At 44.3% G+C, this 15,872-nt stretch overlaps 1 protein-coding gene across 4 annotated transcripts in view; it reads right to left on the minus strand.

The window, feature by feature from the left end:
- Window positions 1-3,422: 3,422 nt before the first annotated feature.
- Window positions 3,423-15,872, minus strand: part of Tada2a (transcriptional adaptor 2A) — a 47,502-nt gene continuing 35,052 nt past the window's right edge. For all 4 annotated transcript variants that reach the window (XM_076543060.1, XM_076543061.1, XM_016001711.3 and 1 more), the window contains 6 exons: window positions 14,037-14,147; window positions 11,933-12,004; window positions 10,396-10,528; window positions 9,848-9,891; window positions 6,318-6,391; window positions 3,423-4,289 (listed from right to left, as the gene is read on the minus strand). In XM_076543060.1, the coding sequence (XP_076399175.1) occupies window positions 4,104-4,289; window positions 6,318-6,391; window positions 9,848-9,891; window positions 10,396-10,528; window positions 11,933-12,004; window positions 14,037-14,147 (620 nt within the window). In that variant the 3' untranslated portion in view covers window positions 3,423-4,103. The remainder of the gene's footprint in view (window positions 4,290-6,317; window positions 6,392-9,847; window positions 9,892-10,395; window positions 10,529-11,932; window positions 12,005-14,036; window positions 14,148-15,872) is intronic.

Consider the following 15,872-nt stretch of genomic DNA (forward strand, 5'->3'; position numbering starts at 1 on the left):
CTTCTCACACTTCCTAAGATGCCGATTTTAACTGTGGACCAAGGCATATCAGTAAGCCAAGACCTCAGACCGTGGAAGGTCCTGAATAATACAAACTGAAAAGGTTTGTCTGGTAAAGCATGCAAGATTAATTCAACCGAACAACTAAGTCTGATGCCAAAGACATCTACCACCTGTATTCTGAAGTAGAAAATCAAGTGCATTAGACTCAATTAGCTGGCCCTAAAGGACACAGGACAAGTGTAGGCTGGCAAACCACAGGGTTATCAAATACAAGCCCATTTCAGTGACTTTCAAGGCTACATCTGTTGGATTGTTTTTGTATTGGGTTTTAAAGCTTTTAGGAATCACTGTATTCTTAGCTGTTTATTGTTCATTCCTATTCTCAAAAGGGAAAGGGGCCTAGAAACATGATGCTTGTGTAACAAGAAACTCAAGGAAGGAATTTTAATGTTTTAATGTCTGATGCAAAACATTCATCTTTCCTGCAACTATGTCTGTCACTGAGTGGGATGCTTGGTCAATGAAATCAATAGTTGGTTAGTACACTTCCACCGCAGAACATCTAACACTGGAAGCCGAGACAACAGACAAGAACTTCCCTGCCATTACACAGGGAAACTATGAAAACCAAGTTGGCCTCAAAGTTGCAGCAATCCTCCTGCCTCTGTCTCCGGAGTGCTGGATTATAGGTATTACTACACTCCTCTCTCTGTCTCTCTCATTTTGTCTTTCAAGACAGGGTTTTTCTGTGTAGCTCTGGCTATTCTGGAATTCGCTCTGTAGATCAGGCTGGCCTGGAACTCAGAGATCTGCCTGCCTCTGCCTCCAGAGTGTTGGGACTAAAGTCGTGCACCACCCCCCAGCTGCTCTTCACTTTTGTATGGCATTCCCCAACTAAGTTCTATGTTCGAATGACTATGATTATCCAGGATGCTCTGATCCTACTTTACTAAGATCCTGCTCAATTTCCTTAACATTTCAAAGGGCTGGTATCCCAGTTAAAAAAAAAAAAAACCAAACAAAAACCTTTTATCTTAGCTAGGCCACAGACATGACAGTGTACTGTTATACCAGAAATGGTTCTTTTTGGGGTGATCTGATAGAGGCTGTCTATCTGTGGCTAAGTACAACAGTCAGGAAAACAACACATACAGATTAGCACTTCAAACCTAAAAAGCCATGCATATCACAAGTTATACAACTGGCTTTTGTGTATTTTGTGAACATAGTATGTATCTTGAAGGTATTTTCTTCAATGGCGTCCTTTAAAACAGATGGATGAGCAGGCACAGTGGATCACAACTGTGATCCCAGTATTTGGGCGGCAGAAGCAGGGGGGTTGGAGTTTGGGAGAGTCAACTCTTTTCTGAACTGATGAGGGCTAGGAGAAACCTGTACCAGTGTAGCTGGCTTTCAGCCAACCCTATGTGGCTGCAGAGAAGCATGCATTGTACATGAAAAGCCTCTTGCTGGTACTAGGTAGCCTTGGTCTAGGTGTTAAGAATATAGATGGAAATAAAGACAGCCATATCAAATTCGGTAAGTGCTTTTCTAAAATAAGTGAAAAAGATGCTGCAGCGACTCCTCTCAACGGACTCCTGGAGAGGGTTGCAGCACTTGCCAGGCAAGAGCATGGCCTGTTCCACCGCAGTTCCCTGGGGGAAAAGTCATCGACATGGGCATGGAGGCACACACCTGTAATCCCAGCACCCGGGCAAAGGATGCAAAAGGATTACAGGTTTGAGACCAGCCTGGGCTACATAGTAAGACCATGTCTCAAGATAAAAAACAAAAACAAACTCCCCATCCCACCCCCTTCAAAGCAAGCAAGCAAACAATTCCTTGCTCAAAATAAGGTTAGACCTTTGCAAATTGGACAAAGCTTGGATTCATCAAAGCAACAGTAACCCTACTTCCTAAAGTCTAGGGATCGGCCACGATAGCTTTCTCTTCCCCTCACAATTTCCCACCATGTCTACTGATCCTCAAGCGCCCTCCAGCCTCAGTTGCTTCCCAGCTCTCAGTCTGTCCTACCATCCTCCAGTCTGGGCCGGCCACAGCTGCCCCTTGTGTCCTAGCCAGATCTCTTGGCCGTTTTCCTTACACCCACTGCTGCCCACACGGCATCCTCCACCCTCCCTGTCTAGAACAGTTCCCACTTCCATCTGCCATTTCCCCACCTCCTTTTGATTTTCATCTCTGCCTCAAAAGCCCTCTTCTCCCAGGAAGCTTTCCTTAATCAAGATTAAAGCCCTTCACACCACCACAAATACTACCAAACACTGAAGTCTACCGGTCTCAGAACAGCGATTACCTTTCACGGTGGGATGGAATCTGTTTATGACCAACCAGTGTTGGTGGTGGTGATAAAAAAAAATGCATTTTCTAAGAAGAATGCCTACTAATGAAAGGAAACCATTTCCACAAGTTGCCCCCCTTTTTAAATTAAAAAAAATTTTCAAATATTTTGACCATTATCTCTCCTCCTCCAAACTCCCCCAGATCCTGTCTACCTCCCTACCCACCCAATTTCATGTTCTCTTTCTTCCTCCTTCAAAAAAAAAAAAAAAAAAAAGGTAAAGAACAAACAAAAAGCCCAGTAAGACAAAAGGTTGTCCTTTTTGAAGCAGGGATGTTGTTGGACTACTCCAGACCCAGTGTTCTTTTTCGTCCAGCAGGATGCTGAGCCAGAAGTGCTCAATGCATCATCCTGATGACCTGCTTGATCCTCAGAACCCATGGTGGAAGGCAAGGACTGACACCAGAGAGTGGTCCTCTGAGTCCACATGCACACGTGACAGTCATGCCACCTGCCCTGCCTGTGTGGATTTTAAAAACTGTATTATTTTCTCATTCTCTGCATACCCATTAGCACGTTGCAAACACATTTCTGTCAGTTACAAGTCTGAATATGTACTTCCAACAAAGCACATCCTAACCGGGTGCTTGAATGTTAAAGGAATGAAAGAATTAGCTATTGGAGGTGATTTGTGCAGATTCTAAGTTATTCCTACCTGCAACTCTGCTTACCACAGACATGAGATAACCATGACTGTGAGTGTGGCTTTTGACTTTGCTGAAGACTTGAGGATCATGTTTCAGATGTGGTGGAACTACTCATCCTCACAGCCAGTGAGTCTCATATGAAGCGGCTTTACTTGTGTTTGAAAAGCAGCTTTTATAGCAGGCCAGCCTTTCACCACTGAGAGATTAGGTTCAGGTCTCTATTGAAGCAAAGCTGGGTTAGGTGCATCATCTCCATCCTCATGGGCTTGGTATTCTGAGAAACCCAGGGTGACAAGGTGAGACCAGGACACAGGCAGGACACACGTGTAAGCAGCGACAGTACAGCGTGTTGAGGCGAGCATCCAACAACCCAAGTGTGCTTTAGTTACCAGAATATCTGACACACCCACAAATTAAATAGCAAAACATTTTAATCCATTAATTCTAAAAATAACAGAGACATTTTATATCCGGTGCCACCTCCTCAAGAGTCTACTGCAGATCAGACAGCCAGACTGCAAAGTACAAACCCAGACATTCAAGTTAAAAATGCAGCTTGAGACAGACCATCATGGGGGAGATTTCCACCTCTTCATCTCACAAACTAAGATGTCAGCTTAAAAAAAAAAAAACCCTTGAAAGAAAAGGCTTTCCTGTGCTTTAAAAACCCACCTCTTCATTTAAAAATCTGTCTGCAAGATGGGAAGGCAGAGAGAGAGTCAGCGAGCTTCACTCTCCAGTGCAGGGATCCGAGCTGGACTCCTGGGATGAAATGCTGCGGCTTAGGTTGGTTCTATTTTCATCAAAGCCATGATGTGAGGTACTATGGTTCTTGTTTGAGTTACAAGAGGTGCTAGGAATGAATGCCCACTCATGTTTAATAATAACTTGGCGAGCACACACTCTGCATCACTATTCCCACAACAGGAGCACTTTGCAGCAGGCAGAGAAGAAAGGAATCGATGCACTCAAGAGTCCCTGTGTCTTTCCTTCTTTTCACAGTAAGACTCCACCTCAAACCCAAGTCTCCAGAGTGTGGACACTGTCCTCTGACCCACCAGGTTCCACACTTGTGGTCTGCACTGCCTGCAGCCTCAGGCTTTAGTGATGTACCCTTCTCGGATGAGGAAGTCATAGATCTTCCGGGTCTTGTTCACGTCTATCTTGATGAGTGCTCTCGCCTGCGCCAGTCTCAAGCCTCCTTGCTTGTTACACTCATTCAACAGAGCGGACTTATACTCTAAATAGGCTCCAGGTACCAACCGCACCACCTGACAGAGCTGGAAGACACAACAAATTCAATGAGCATGAGCATCTGTCATGCTCACAGTTTAATCCTGAAGGTATAGCAACCCCAAAGAAAAAAAAGGGGGGCTGGAGAGATGGTTCAGCAGGTAAAGGCATTTGCCACCAAGACTTGACAAGCCAAGTTTGGTCCCTGGGACCCACATGGTTAAAAGAGAAAACTAACTTCTTGAAATTGTCTTCTGACCTCCACATCATACTGTGGCATACACGTGCCCCCCAACCCCCCTCGCCCACATACCCAAAATAAAGTGTATTTTTTTTAAAAAGTGACATCAACCTCCAACTATTTATGGAAGCTGTTGAGTGGCTGGACCACATTCCACTTCCTCTCTGGAAACAGACACTCAGGAAGAAAAAGGCAGGTGTGGTATCAGCAAGGAGAGCCTTCAGCAAGTGAAGGCTGGCTCAAGGGTCTACTTCAGTTAGGGAACAAATACCTGTCCCCAGGAGCTGCCATGCTTGCCCAGGAGTTGAGTGCTAAATACCTGGGGTTGATGCCCAGCGCCATTCTGACACTAGCCAGGGAAATGACACAGAGCACATCTGGGCATTGAGGGGAGGTGGCATTGCAGGTGCCTGGATTCCCAAGTGTAAATCACAGTGTTGGTACTGGCAGAAGAGAGTAGCCTCTGCTTTTTTCAACTCCTACTATGGGGAGGAGGCTGCCTTTACTGCTAATGCAGAAAGTAGATTCAGTTCAGTTCACCTGCCATTATCAGCAAGGAGCAGTCTGAGTCCTCATCATATGGGTAAGCAATAAAAAATGTTTGAAATTCCATACCATTCAACACACAACACTGAGAAACTGGTCTGTGACTTTCTCCAACACACGCTTCCAACACACACCCTAAAAGAAATGTTATTTTTTCTGATGGATAAAAGGCTAACACAGGGCCCTGCACTGTGACTTCTTACTGTCCGATGTGAGCTGATGCTATGGACCCACAGACGGGAGAGACAGACACTGGGAACTGCAAAAGAACACGATGAGCTCCTCTTTTGTTACACTTGGTTGTTTTGATTGATTTGGTTTTTTGAGACAGGGTCTCTTGTAGCTCACCCAGGCTGCCTCTGAACTCCCTAGATAGCTGACAGCTGCGGCTGTGCCTGAACTCCTGATCCTCCTGCCTCCACCTCCCAAGTATTGGGATTACATGGAGTACCACCCAAGTAGACTTTCATTTGTTCTGAGATAGCCTCTTCACTGTGTGGCCTAGGCCGACCTCACAGTCTCGTCCATCTCAGGCTCTCAAGTGCTAGAATTAGGTCTCTACCCCACCTAACTAGATGTGCAGATTGAAATGTTAGAAACAGACAAAAGCAACAGTCCAGTGGTTACAATGTAAAGAAGGTCACACACAGTACTTTTTACAATCGTGTGTGTGTGTGTGTGTGTGTGTGTGTGTGTGTGTGTGTGTGTGTGTGTGAGCGCGCACCTGAGAGGCAGTCTGAAGCAAGTAGCACTACACAGGGATTTAGTTCCAGGCCAGTCAGTGTTACATAGTGAGACCCTGTCTCAAAAATAAAAATAATGTGCAACTGTGTATGACATTGAATTATGTTCCTTATGCTGATCAACAGGCTGTGGAGACAATCACAAACCATTTTAAGTGATGGTTCCATTGCTGGGGTGAGTGCAGAACTTCCCTTACAGGAGACTTCTATTTTCATGTCAGAGCTACTTTAGGCCTACAGGAAGTCTCACTTACATAAAGCATCAAGTGGAGTGTGCCACATAAATGCTCCATAAATGACAGCCACTGCTATTATTTAATTGACACGGTTGCATGCACTTCTCTCTAAAAGGGGAAAGGTAGCTTCCAGATGAAAGGAATTTTCTGGTGCTCGCCAAAGTTAGCTCTTTAGCTTCTAGACTTCTCAGACAAGAGCTCTGCATGTCAGACAAGTGCGGTAAAAGAGGTTTGATGTTGCAATGGAGTGTAATAACAACTCCATGAATTAATCAGCCTTCCTGCCTGAGTTCCCCTCCCTTTTATTACCTCCTTCTCTTTTTCATTGAGTTTCTCTGTACCAGGGAGGCCGGTGAGGTTCAAGGGTGGAGCACTTCGTCTTCCTATGGACACAGACACAAAAGAACAAGAATTTCACAGAGGTGTAACTGCTCAAGTGTAAAACAGAAAGTCTAGCCCACTCCCTTAGGCTGGTTTAGCTAGCAGCTTGGTCACTGTGGTGGTTTGATTGAGAACAGCCCGCTTGGCTGATATTTAAATGCTAGGTCTCCAACTGGTGGGATTATTTGGGAAGGATCAGGAGGTGTGGCCTCGACAGAGATAGGGGCGGGGCATGGACTTTTGAGGTTTCAAGAGCCTCCCACCTTGACCAGCGTGCTCTCTGCTTCCTGATCGCAGATCAAGATGACAGCCCTCAGCTGTTCCTATTGCCATGCCTTTGCTCTGGATCATGAACTCTAACTCTCTGCCCTGTTAAATGCTTTTTTGTAGAAGCTGCCTTGGTCCAGGTGTCTTATCATAGCAACAGATAAGTAAGTAATACAGTTACTCCAATATTCATTTGAAAATAAAAATAACAATCTGTGTGTTCTTTGCTCTGCTGAAATATAAATATGATCATACACACCTTCATATCAATGACCACTCAGCACAGTGGAGGAACCTATCTGTTCCTCTCACACAGGAGACTCTAATCTCTGGAGCCTAGATGTTCATACAGTTTAGAAAAGTTATATTCTATGTGCCTGGACAGCTGACGAATAGAAACAGGAATCCTGCAGCAGAGAGATTCTCTCTTGTCACTACTCTCCAGCAGGACAAGGCAAACATGGTAATTAACCAAGTACTATGTACCTTTAGATCAAAGGCAGTCAGGCCACCAAAGCTCTGTTTGTTTGTTTATTTTGCTTTGAAAAGAAGTGACATTTAACTGAAAGACCCACACTGGGATAACAAGCCAAATGCCATATTTGCTTTATGGCAAAGCAGGGACCAATGTCAACTTCCTATCTGAGAAGGAAACCCAAACAGGAGGCAGCACCGGACTTGCCAGGCCAGACCAGTGTATCAAGACTAATGCACAAGAGCTTTTTTCCTTTAGTGGATGATGATGATGTAAGTGTGTGGTGCACAGGCTAGATGTGAAGGTCAGACGACAACTGGGTGGTGTCAGTGCCCTCCTGACCTAGCTTTTCCAGGGATCCAGGGATGGAGCCCAGGTTGCCAGCCTTGCATATCAAGTACCTTTATCTGCTGGACCATCTCACTTGCTCCTGGTTTTATTCTGAACAGATAGATGCTGGGGAAGAGTGCTTAGCTGGGGATGGACAGACTGGGTTAAGTTTTGTGAGGACAGCCACTGGAATGAGGCAGAAGGAAGAGGGGACCACTCAAGTTGTTCTGGAAAACCTGATTCTTGGGGACATGAAAAGGGCTAAGAAATGAAGGCTTAGAAATGGAGATAAGGGGCTGGAGAGATGGCTCAGCAGTTAAGAGCACTGACTGTTCTTCCAGAGGTCCTGAGTTCAATTCCCAGCACCCACATGGTGGCTCACAACCATCCATAATAGGATCTGATGCCCTCTGCTAGAAAGCAGAGCACTCATACATAAAATATAAATAAAAATTAAAAAAAAAAAAAAAAGAAATGGAGATAAAATCATGTGCTACCTCACAAGTCTCCCAAGGCTAGGGCTACAACCACAGATGCTGGGCTCCCAATCTTTTACTGCCTGAAGAGCAAGTTAAGAGCATAGAGGGGAGCCAGGAATCTCAACATTAACACAAAGAGAAAGAAGGAAGGCTAACACCAGTCTGGGAGGAAATGGTGAGCTGCACACTCGTTTTAAATAGCCAGTTTTTTAATTTCTGTGTTTAACAAGGAGGGAGGTTTGAAATAAGAGCTTACAAAATAAATCTGGATGCCACTGTCTTGGTGACTCCTTTTTAAAAGGCTCTCTTTTCTTTCAGGTATCAAATACTTACTTGAGGGGCTGGAGACACAGCTCAGTGGTTAAAAACACTTGCTGCTTTTGCAAAGAATCCAGGTTCAGCTTCTAGTACTTAATAGGGCAGCTCACAACTGTCTATAACTCCAGTTCCAGAGAATCTGATGCCCTCTTCTGGCCTCTGCACACGTGATGCACAAACACATATAACTAAGGCGCATAGACATAAATTTTTTTTTTTTTTTGTTTTTTTTGTTTTTTTTGTTTTTCGAGACAGGGTTTCTCTGTGTAGCTTTGCGCCTTTCCTGGAACTCACTTGGTAGCCCAGGCTGGCCTCGAACTCACAAAGATCCGCCTGCCTCTGCCTCCCGAGTGCTGGGATTAAAGGCGTGCGCCACCACCGCCCGGCTAAAAAAATTTTTTTAAAAAAAGATTTATTTATTATGTACAGTGTTCTGCCTGCATGTATGTCTGTATGCCAGAAGAGGGGTACCAGATCTTATTATAGATGGTTGTGAGCCACCATGTGGTTGCTGGGAATTGAACTCAGGACCTCTGAAGAGCAGCCAGTGCTCTTAACCTCTGAGCCATCTCTCCAGCCCTAAAATAAATCTTTAAATAAAAAAGAATTACTTGAAACAAAGGAAAACAATTATCCACTAAGTGCCTGTATCTGAGTACTATTAGATCCTGAATATATGGAGACTTTTGTTTTGTTTGAGACAAAGTCTCACTATGTAGCCCAGGTTGGACCCGAACTTTCTATCCTCCTGACTCATCTTTCCCAGTACTGGGATTACAGGTGTGTGCCATCATACTGAGAGAATTTCAAAGGTTTGTTGTTACAAAGAATGGTAAATTGGCAACTGGGTCACATTAGATCACTATGCTCCTTATGGTGAGTGGTCTGGATGTTCACATTAGGAGAAACGCTGTCATATGAGGCAGGGTGAATGGTGATCAGGACGACTGGCAAAGAACACCACAATTTTGGCTCAGGAACTTCATACTATTATTTCCCCAAGTACTTAGTCACAAACAACAGTCACCAAGAATCATCAGACGCATCGGCTTAGTCTTGTTCTGTCAATTAATCTCAAAACAGGACACTCAAAAGAAGCTCAGAAGCAGAGATTCCTTAAGTCTCTAATTACAAGAAATCCTCAAATTTTTGGCAAGTGACCTGTTGCTCTTGTCAAAGCTCTTCATGTAGCACCTCCAAAGCACACTGCACCTCTGCCCTAGATACAACTCCAGTCCTGACTGTGAACATCAAAGAGCATCCTTCTGAGTCCGGCTCAAGACATGGGCCATCTCTATCTGACCATCAAGTCTGAAAGCATGCTGGTGTCCACAAACCATCCAACAGCTGATTACCGCCACTCCACCAAAAACCATGCTTCACAAAAGGAGGGTCGCTGTGTCTCCACCACCCCTTGAGATGTAAGTGTCACAGTCCACACTTGCTCTGGGCTGGGGAATAGCTCAGTGCTGAGGACACACATGTCCAGTATCTATGAGAGGCCTTGGCTTCAATCTCCAGTGCCGAAAATGAAAAAACCAAAACAAAAAACCCATTAAACCCATGGCGATAGCCTGAGAAATCATTACCTGAGTTTGGAGCCATCAGAACAGAAGGACTCAGCCCAGAATCACTAAAACAAAGAAAAGGAATTTAAACTTAGGACAGATCAAAGAAGGCAATTTCTAAAACTCCTCATAGGACTGGGAGCATTTATCAGGAAGGTCACCCAAGAAGAGCTTTAGTGAGACTGCATGACATTTTACAGGACATCTCACTGTACAGGAAAGAAAAGAGAAAAACTTCCCTCTGCTTTGCTAAGGGTTTGTTTGTTTAAGACAAGGTTTCTCTGTAACTCGGGAGCCTGTCCTGGAACTCGCTCGGTACACCAGGCTGGCCTCGAACTCACAGAGATCTGCCTGCCTCTGCCTCCTGAGTGCTGGGATTAAAGGCATGTACTACCACCACCTGCCCAATTATGTTTCTTAAGCCTGCCAGTTCTACATTGTTTCTAGATGGACTGGTAAGAACCCTTACTACTCTAACACACCCAGGGTACCCACAAAAGTGTCCAAAAATACACGTGAAGGCCCAAGCATCCCACGAGTGCTTCCTTCGGCCCACCCTAACTGCGCACATGTCAGCCTGCCGGCGGAGCCACTGCTGGCACGCGCTGCTGTCCTGGATGTACTGGAGAACTTCTGAGAGCATGGTGCGTTTAAGGCGCTCCTCCTCTCTAGTCTTCTTCAGGTGATCGTATGTCCTGGCACCTGGAGGGGTAGAAGACACCTGACTTCAAAGACGACACAGCAGAGCCAGAGGGCCTGCTAACTGAGCTCAGCCAACATTGGCCACTACACATCAGCTATATGGTACCTGAAGACATATGAGGACATATATTCTTCCATCAAAACCAATTCCAAAAACAGAAAAGCCCTCTTTGTACTACATCTTCCCTCTATTTTATGGAGGCACAGAGAGCAATACAAGGCAACCAGACTGAGTTATCAAAGTGCACACAATGCATCTTGTGCAACAGAAGTTACCTAGTGTCTCCTATACATCAGTAAAGGCACACAGACTTTAGACTACCACGCCAGTGGCTTTCACTGATTCTAATGCTGAAGGACACCCCCAGGCCTATGCTGCCTAGTCAGAGCCTTTCCTTACGACCTGGCTCTTCTATTAACTAGCTCTTTAATCTCTTTTTTCTCATCCTTCTCCCCACTATGGTTTCTGTGTAGCCCCGGCTGCCCTTGAACTCACAGATAACTGTCTGCCTCTTGTGTGCTGGAATTAAAGGCATGAGCCACTACCGACTGGTTCTTTAATCTCTCTAAACTGGCTCGTGATTTCTTTGTTAAATAAAAGTGATGATGTCCCTTAAGCTTGTCATGATAGTCAACAACCTGAAGGTGAAATGTATCCCATAGACCTGGCACATGTTAAATGATAGATATTTATTGCTATTAATAAAATTATGACCAGCACCTTAAGTAAACTGGATGCAAGCACCTTAGCCCTAGTAGAAGCCTGGTAAATAAAAATGATTATATGCATAAATAAATTTTAAAAGGCTGAGGTTAAAACCTGAAACATAAGAATCATATCCCACCCCACCTCACTCCCACGTATGTGTATGTGTAGAAAGGGTCTCACTCTGAAGTCCAGGCTGGCCTAGAGTATATTATACAGACCAGGCTGGCCCCAAACTCACAGTGATCTGCTATCAGCTATATGGTACCTGAAGACATATGAGGACATATATTCTTCCATCAAAACCAATTCCAAAAACAGAAAAGCCCTCTTGTACTACATCTTCCCTCTATTTTATGGAGGCACAGAGGCATTGCCTCAAAGTCTGCCTCCCCAGTGCTGGGACTAAAAATGTAAGCTACCATGCCTGGCTAAGACTTTTTTAAAGAGCCACAGCAGACCCCCAATTCTAACGCAGTGTTTCTTTTCGCTGTGTGCCGTAACTTTTGTTTTGTCCTGATAAACTAATGGTATTTATAGGAACTGAACAGATGAAACTTTAGTAGGAAGTCTGAAAACTCATCTGAAGAGGTGTTTTGGTTTTTTTTTTTTTTTAAAGTTTTCAAGACCTCAGAGGTTCCCTTTTGTATCTGCAAATCACCGGCACTTTGATACTGTAGGTAGGGAAGCATACTTACTACAAAAATTGGTAATGCCTGCTGTCCTATATTCCTGGAGCCTCTTGATTTCCCTCCGGAGTTCAAATTCCACTGTTTCCCCAGGAGAACAAAGGAGAAAAATTGGAAAAACAAGTCAATGTCGGAGAGCTGCTGGGTGTGTTTCGGTGATTCTGTCGTATGTAACAGGCTGGGGGACTTCATCTTAGGATACTTTTTACTTTGAATAGCTCATTAAAAATGCTCCCCAAAGCCAGGTGGCGACGGCGGCGCACGCCTTTAAGCCCAGCTTTTGGGAGGCAGAGAGATGGGTGGACTGGGAGTTTGAGGCCAGCCTGGTCTACAGAGTGAGTTCCAGGACAACCAAGACTACACAGAGAAACTGTCTCGAAAAACCAAAAAAGTTAAAAACTTTTTTTTTTAATGTAAGTGTTCCTGCTCCACCTCTGTGCTAGCACTTGTACCGACACAATCACATTCTTTGATGTAGTCCGCCTCTGAATGAGGCCCTGCTGCAGGAGAAGGACAAAGCTTTGCTCGAGCCCTGGTCTCTTTTTAGCTTTTTCCTATAGGGACCAAGGAGCACTGCATTTTCCGTGAACCAAAACCTGCTGCTGAGCACATAGCTCAGACTGCACTGTTGGTGGGTTATTCTACAGAACAGTCCAACCTGGGTGCTTTTCAAACACGAGATGAAGGAAAGCCATCCACAGGGTGTAGTTCTCTGTAGTGACACATAAGCCAGGAATGATATAAACTAGGACAGGAAGTAAAGGATAAGTCACCCGATACCAACCACACAAAGAATGACAACCAAACAAGGTGTTTCCTGGGGACAATTTACCTGGTTCAGATAAATGCCTATGATTCTTCCTAAGAAATATCTGCACCATGAGAGCAGTGGTAAAGCACTTTTCTAGAGAATCACAACAACACAACAAAAAACTTTCCAGAACTAAACTGAGGAGCCAAATAAACATATAGCTCTCATGAGAGTTTAGAAGTAAGCCCCCAGTGAAAGCTGCCTCAAAGTCTTAGGCCTTCCTGCTTAACAACTTCAATTTTTTATAGTGGAAAATCCAATTATAATTGGGATGAATGCTCTTAGGAACACTAGGGATAGGCCAGAGGAAGATGGAAGTATTGTTTCCATGAGCCAACAACCCTGTTCCCATGACTGAAACTAGTTTGAACATTAAATATTTATAAGCAAAACTATGATGTTTGGTTTTGGCTTCAAAATAACCAGCTTATTATGGACAAAAGGGAAGGGGAGTTCCCACTCCCCTTCAGACGAAGCTGGATGGGTACTGTACTGAAAACTGCTGAGGCTGGCCACACAGACACAGGGATTCATCGTGTCCTTTCTCTGTTTCTCAATATACTCGACAAGTCCTGTAAGATGTAAAAAATGCTACACACGGCACACATCTGTAATTCAATTCCTGGAAGACAAAGGCAGGAGGCTGCAAGTCTGAGTCCCTCATGGACTGCTCAGAAAGTTCCAGGGCAGCCTGGCCTACATACATAGCAAGACCCTGTCTTAAAACAAAGGTAAAAACAAACAAAAGAGACCCCCCCCCCAAAAAAAAAAAACCAAAACAAAACAAAAAACAAAACAACAAAACAAAACAACAAAAAAATTCCCCAAAACAATGAACAAAAGCCTTCTACTAACTTGGAAGTTACTAAGTTTTTTTCCTTCCTTAGTACGTAAGGTTGTGCATGTGTGTGGTATACACATGCATACAGAGGCCAGAGGAGGACATGGATGTCCTGTTCCATCATTTTCTACCTTATTCCTTTACTGAGCCTAGATCTAGGTGCTGGCCAGCAAACCCCATCAACACCCGTTTCTACCTCCTATAAGCACTAACGTCGACAACCCAGCTTTTCATATAAGTGTTAGGGGATCTAACCTTAGGTCCTCAGGTTTATGCAGCAAGCATGCTTACCCACTGAGCCGTTCCCCTGCCCCTCACTAAGCTTTTAAATCTCCTCTCCCCCCACCCCTCTCTCTCTCCTCCCTCTCTCCCCCCCCCTCTCTCTCACTCACACACACACACACACACACACACACACACACACACACACACACACACACAGAGTTCCAAAAAACACCTACATGCATGGCTTTCAATAAACTTGTCATGTTCCACTGGTCCCACAATCCTTGCAAATCGCCTCATTGTTTCATAAAGGTCTTGGACCTCCTTGGGATACCGCCGTTCCATTACTAGAAAAAGTGAAACACAATATGTCACAGAGAATACAAGGACTTCAAAGTTTCTGGTATTATTTTTTAAAACAAGTAAAATGCAGGGGCATTTTCCTAACCTCACATGACTAACTCACCCATGACAGCAGGCAAACAGGCAGCTGAGAATGCAAATCACTAATCATAATTACAGCATCCCAGCACCTCACAAAGGGATGCCGTTATCACTGAGACCATCTCTACTACTAAGTACTACTGATGCCCCTGCTCATGTCTTTTCATCTGCACGGGACAAGGCAGTGGACGAGGCACTGCTGTCACAAGAGAAGAGGGAATTAAAGGCAAAACCTTTCATTATCAGACACAACTCCGGCAAAACTTCTGGTACAGATTACTGCAGGAAAACAAGGAAAGCAAAGACATAAGAAATCTTCCGGCTGGCGTCCAAGCATGAGCCTACAGTCCCAGTACTTGAGGTACAGACAGGAGGACCATCACAAGCCTGAGGCCAGCCCTTCTACAGAATATCGACTTCCCAGTCAGCCAAATAAAAACAAAACAAAATAAAACCAAAAACAAACAAAAAACAAAGAACACCCAGAAAAGGTCAATTAACCTGGAAAAACTATGTGCAGATCTCATCTGGAATACCCTGTGTGACAGACAAGCTGATTTATGCAGCACCCTGGAAGGCATTCTTCCAACTGTGAGACATCCCCAACTCCTCTGATTCTTCCACAAAAAAAAAGTTTTAAATATGCACGAGTGCTCTCCCTGCATATATGTATGTGCATCACATGTGTGCCCATAGAGGTAAAATGAGGGCATTAAATCCCTTGGAACTGGATAATAAATAGATGGTTGTGTGCTGTGGGATGGTCTGTATGTCAAATTACTCTGATTGGTCAATAAATAAAACACTGATTGGCCAGTGGCTAGGCAGGAAGTATAGGCAGGACTAACAGAGAGGAGAAAAGAAAGAACAGGAAGGCAGAAGGAGACATTGCCAGCCGCCAGGACAAGCAGCATGTGAAGATGCCGGTAAGTCACGAGCCACATGGCAAGGTATAGATTTATGGAAATTCATTAATTTAAGCTATAAGAACAGTTAGCAAGAAGCCTGCCACGGCCATACAGTTTGTAAGCAATGTAAGTCTCTGTGTTTACTTAGTTGGGTCTGAGCAGCTGTGGGACTGGCGGGTGACAGAGATTTGTCCTGACAGTGGGCAAGGCAGGAAAACTCTAGTTACAGTTGTGAGCCAACATGTGGGTGCTGGGACCCAAACCCTGGCCCTCTGCAAGAGCAGCAAGTGCTCTTAACCACTGAGCCATCTCTGTAGCCCTACAAAAATGTTTTTATAACCTGAGACTAAGGTTATATTTAACATATAATTTCAAAACATGACTGTCTAGAAAATGACCCATTAATATTCATGCTGTAATTACTATAACAATTAATTCTTAGGCAATGTTGTTACTATCAATGAATAGCTAGCTCTTCACTGTCACTATGGATCAGAGCTGCCTTGAACACTTTTGGTTTCGTTTTGTTTTGGTTTCTGTGCAAGGGATCAACACCACTCCAAACGTGCTAGATAAACCCTCTACTACTGAGCTACCTACCCCCAAGTCCTGCACCTGGAATTTTCAAATCTTCCTAGGTAAACTAGCATGCAATGTGGAGTATGAACACTCCTACAATGACCTGAAACTTCTCAACAGTGTTAGAAGAATTTAGAATAA

The sequence above is a fragment of the Peromyscus maniculatus genome, chromosome 8, assembly GCF_049852395.1.
Source record: "Peromyscus maniculatus bairdii isolate BWxNUB_F1_BW_parent chromosome 8, HU_Pman_BW_mat_3.1, whole genome shotgun sequence".
Classification (NCBI taxonomy): domain Eukaryota; kingdom Metazoa; phylum Chordata; class Mammalia; order Rodentia; family Cricetidae; genus Peromyscus; species Peromyscus maniculatus.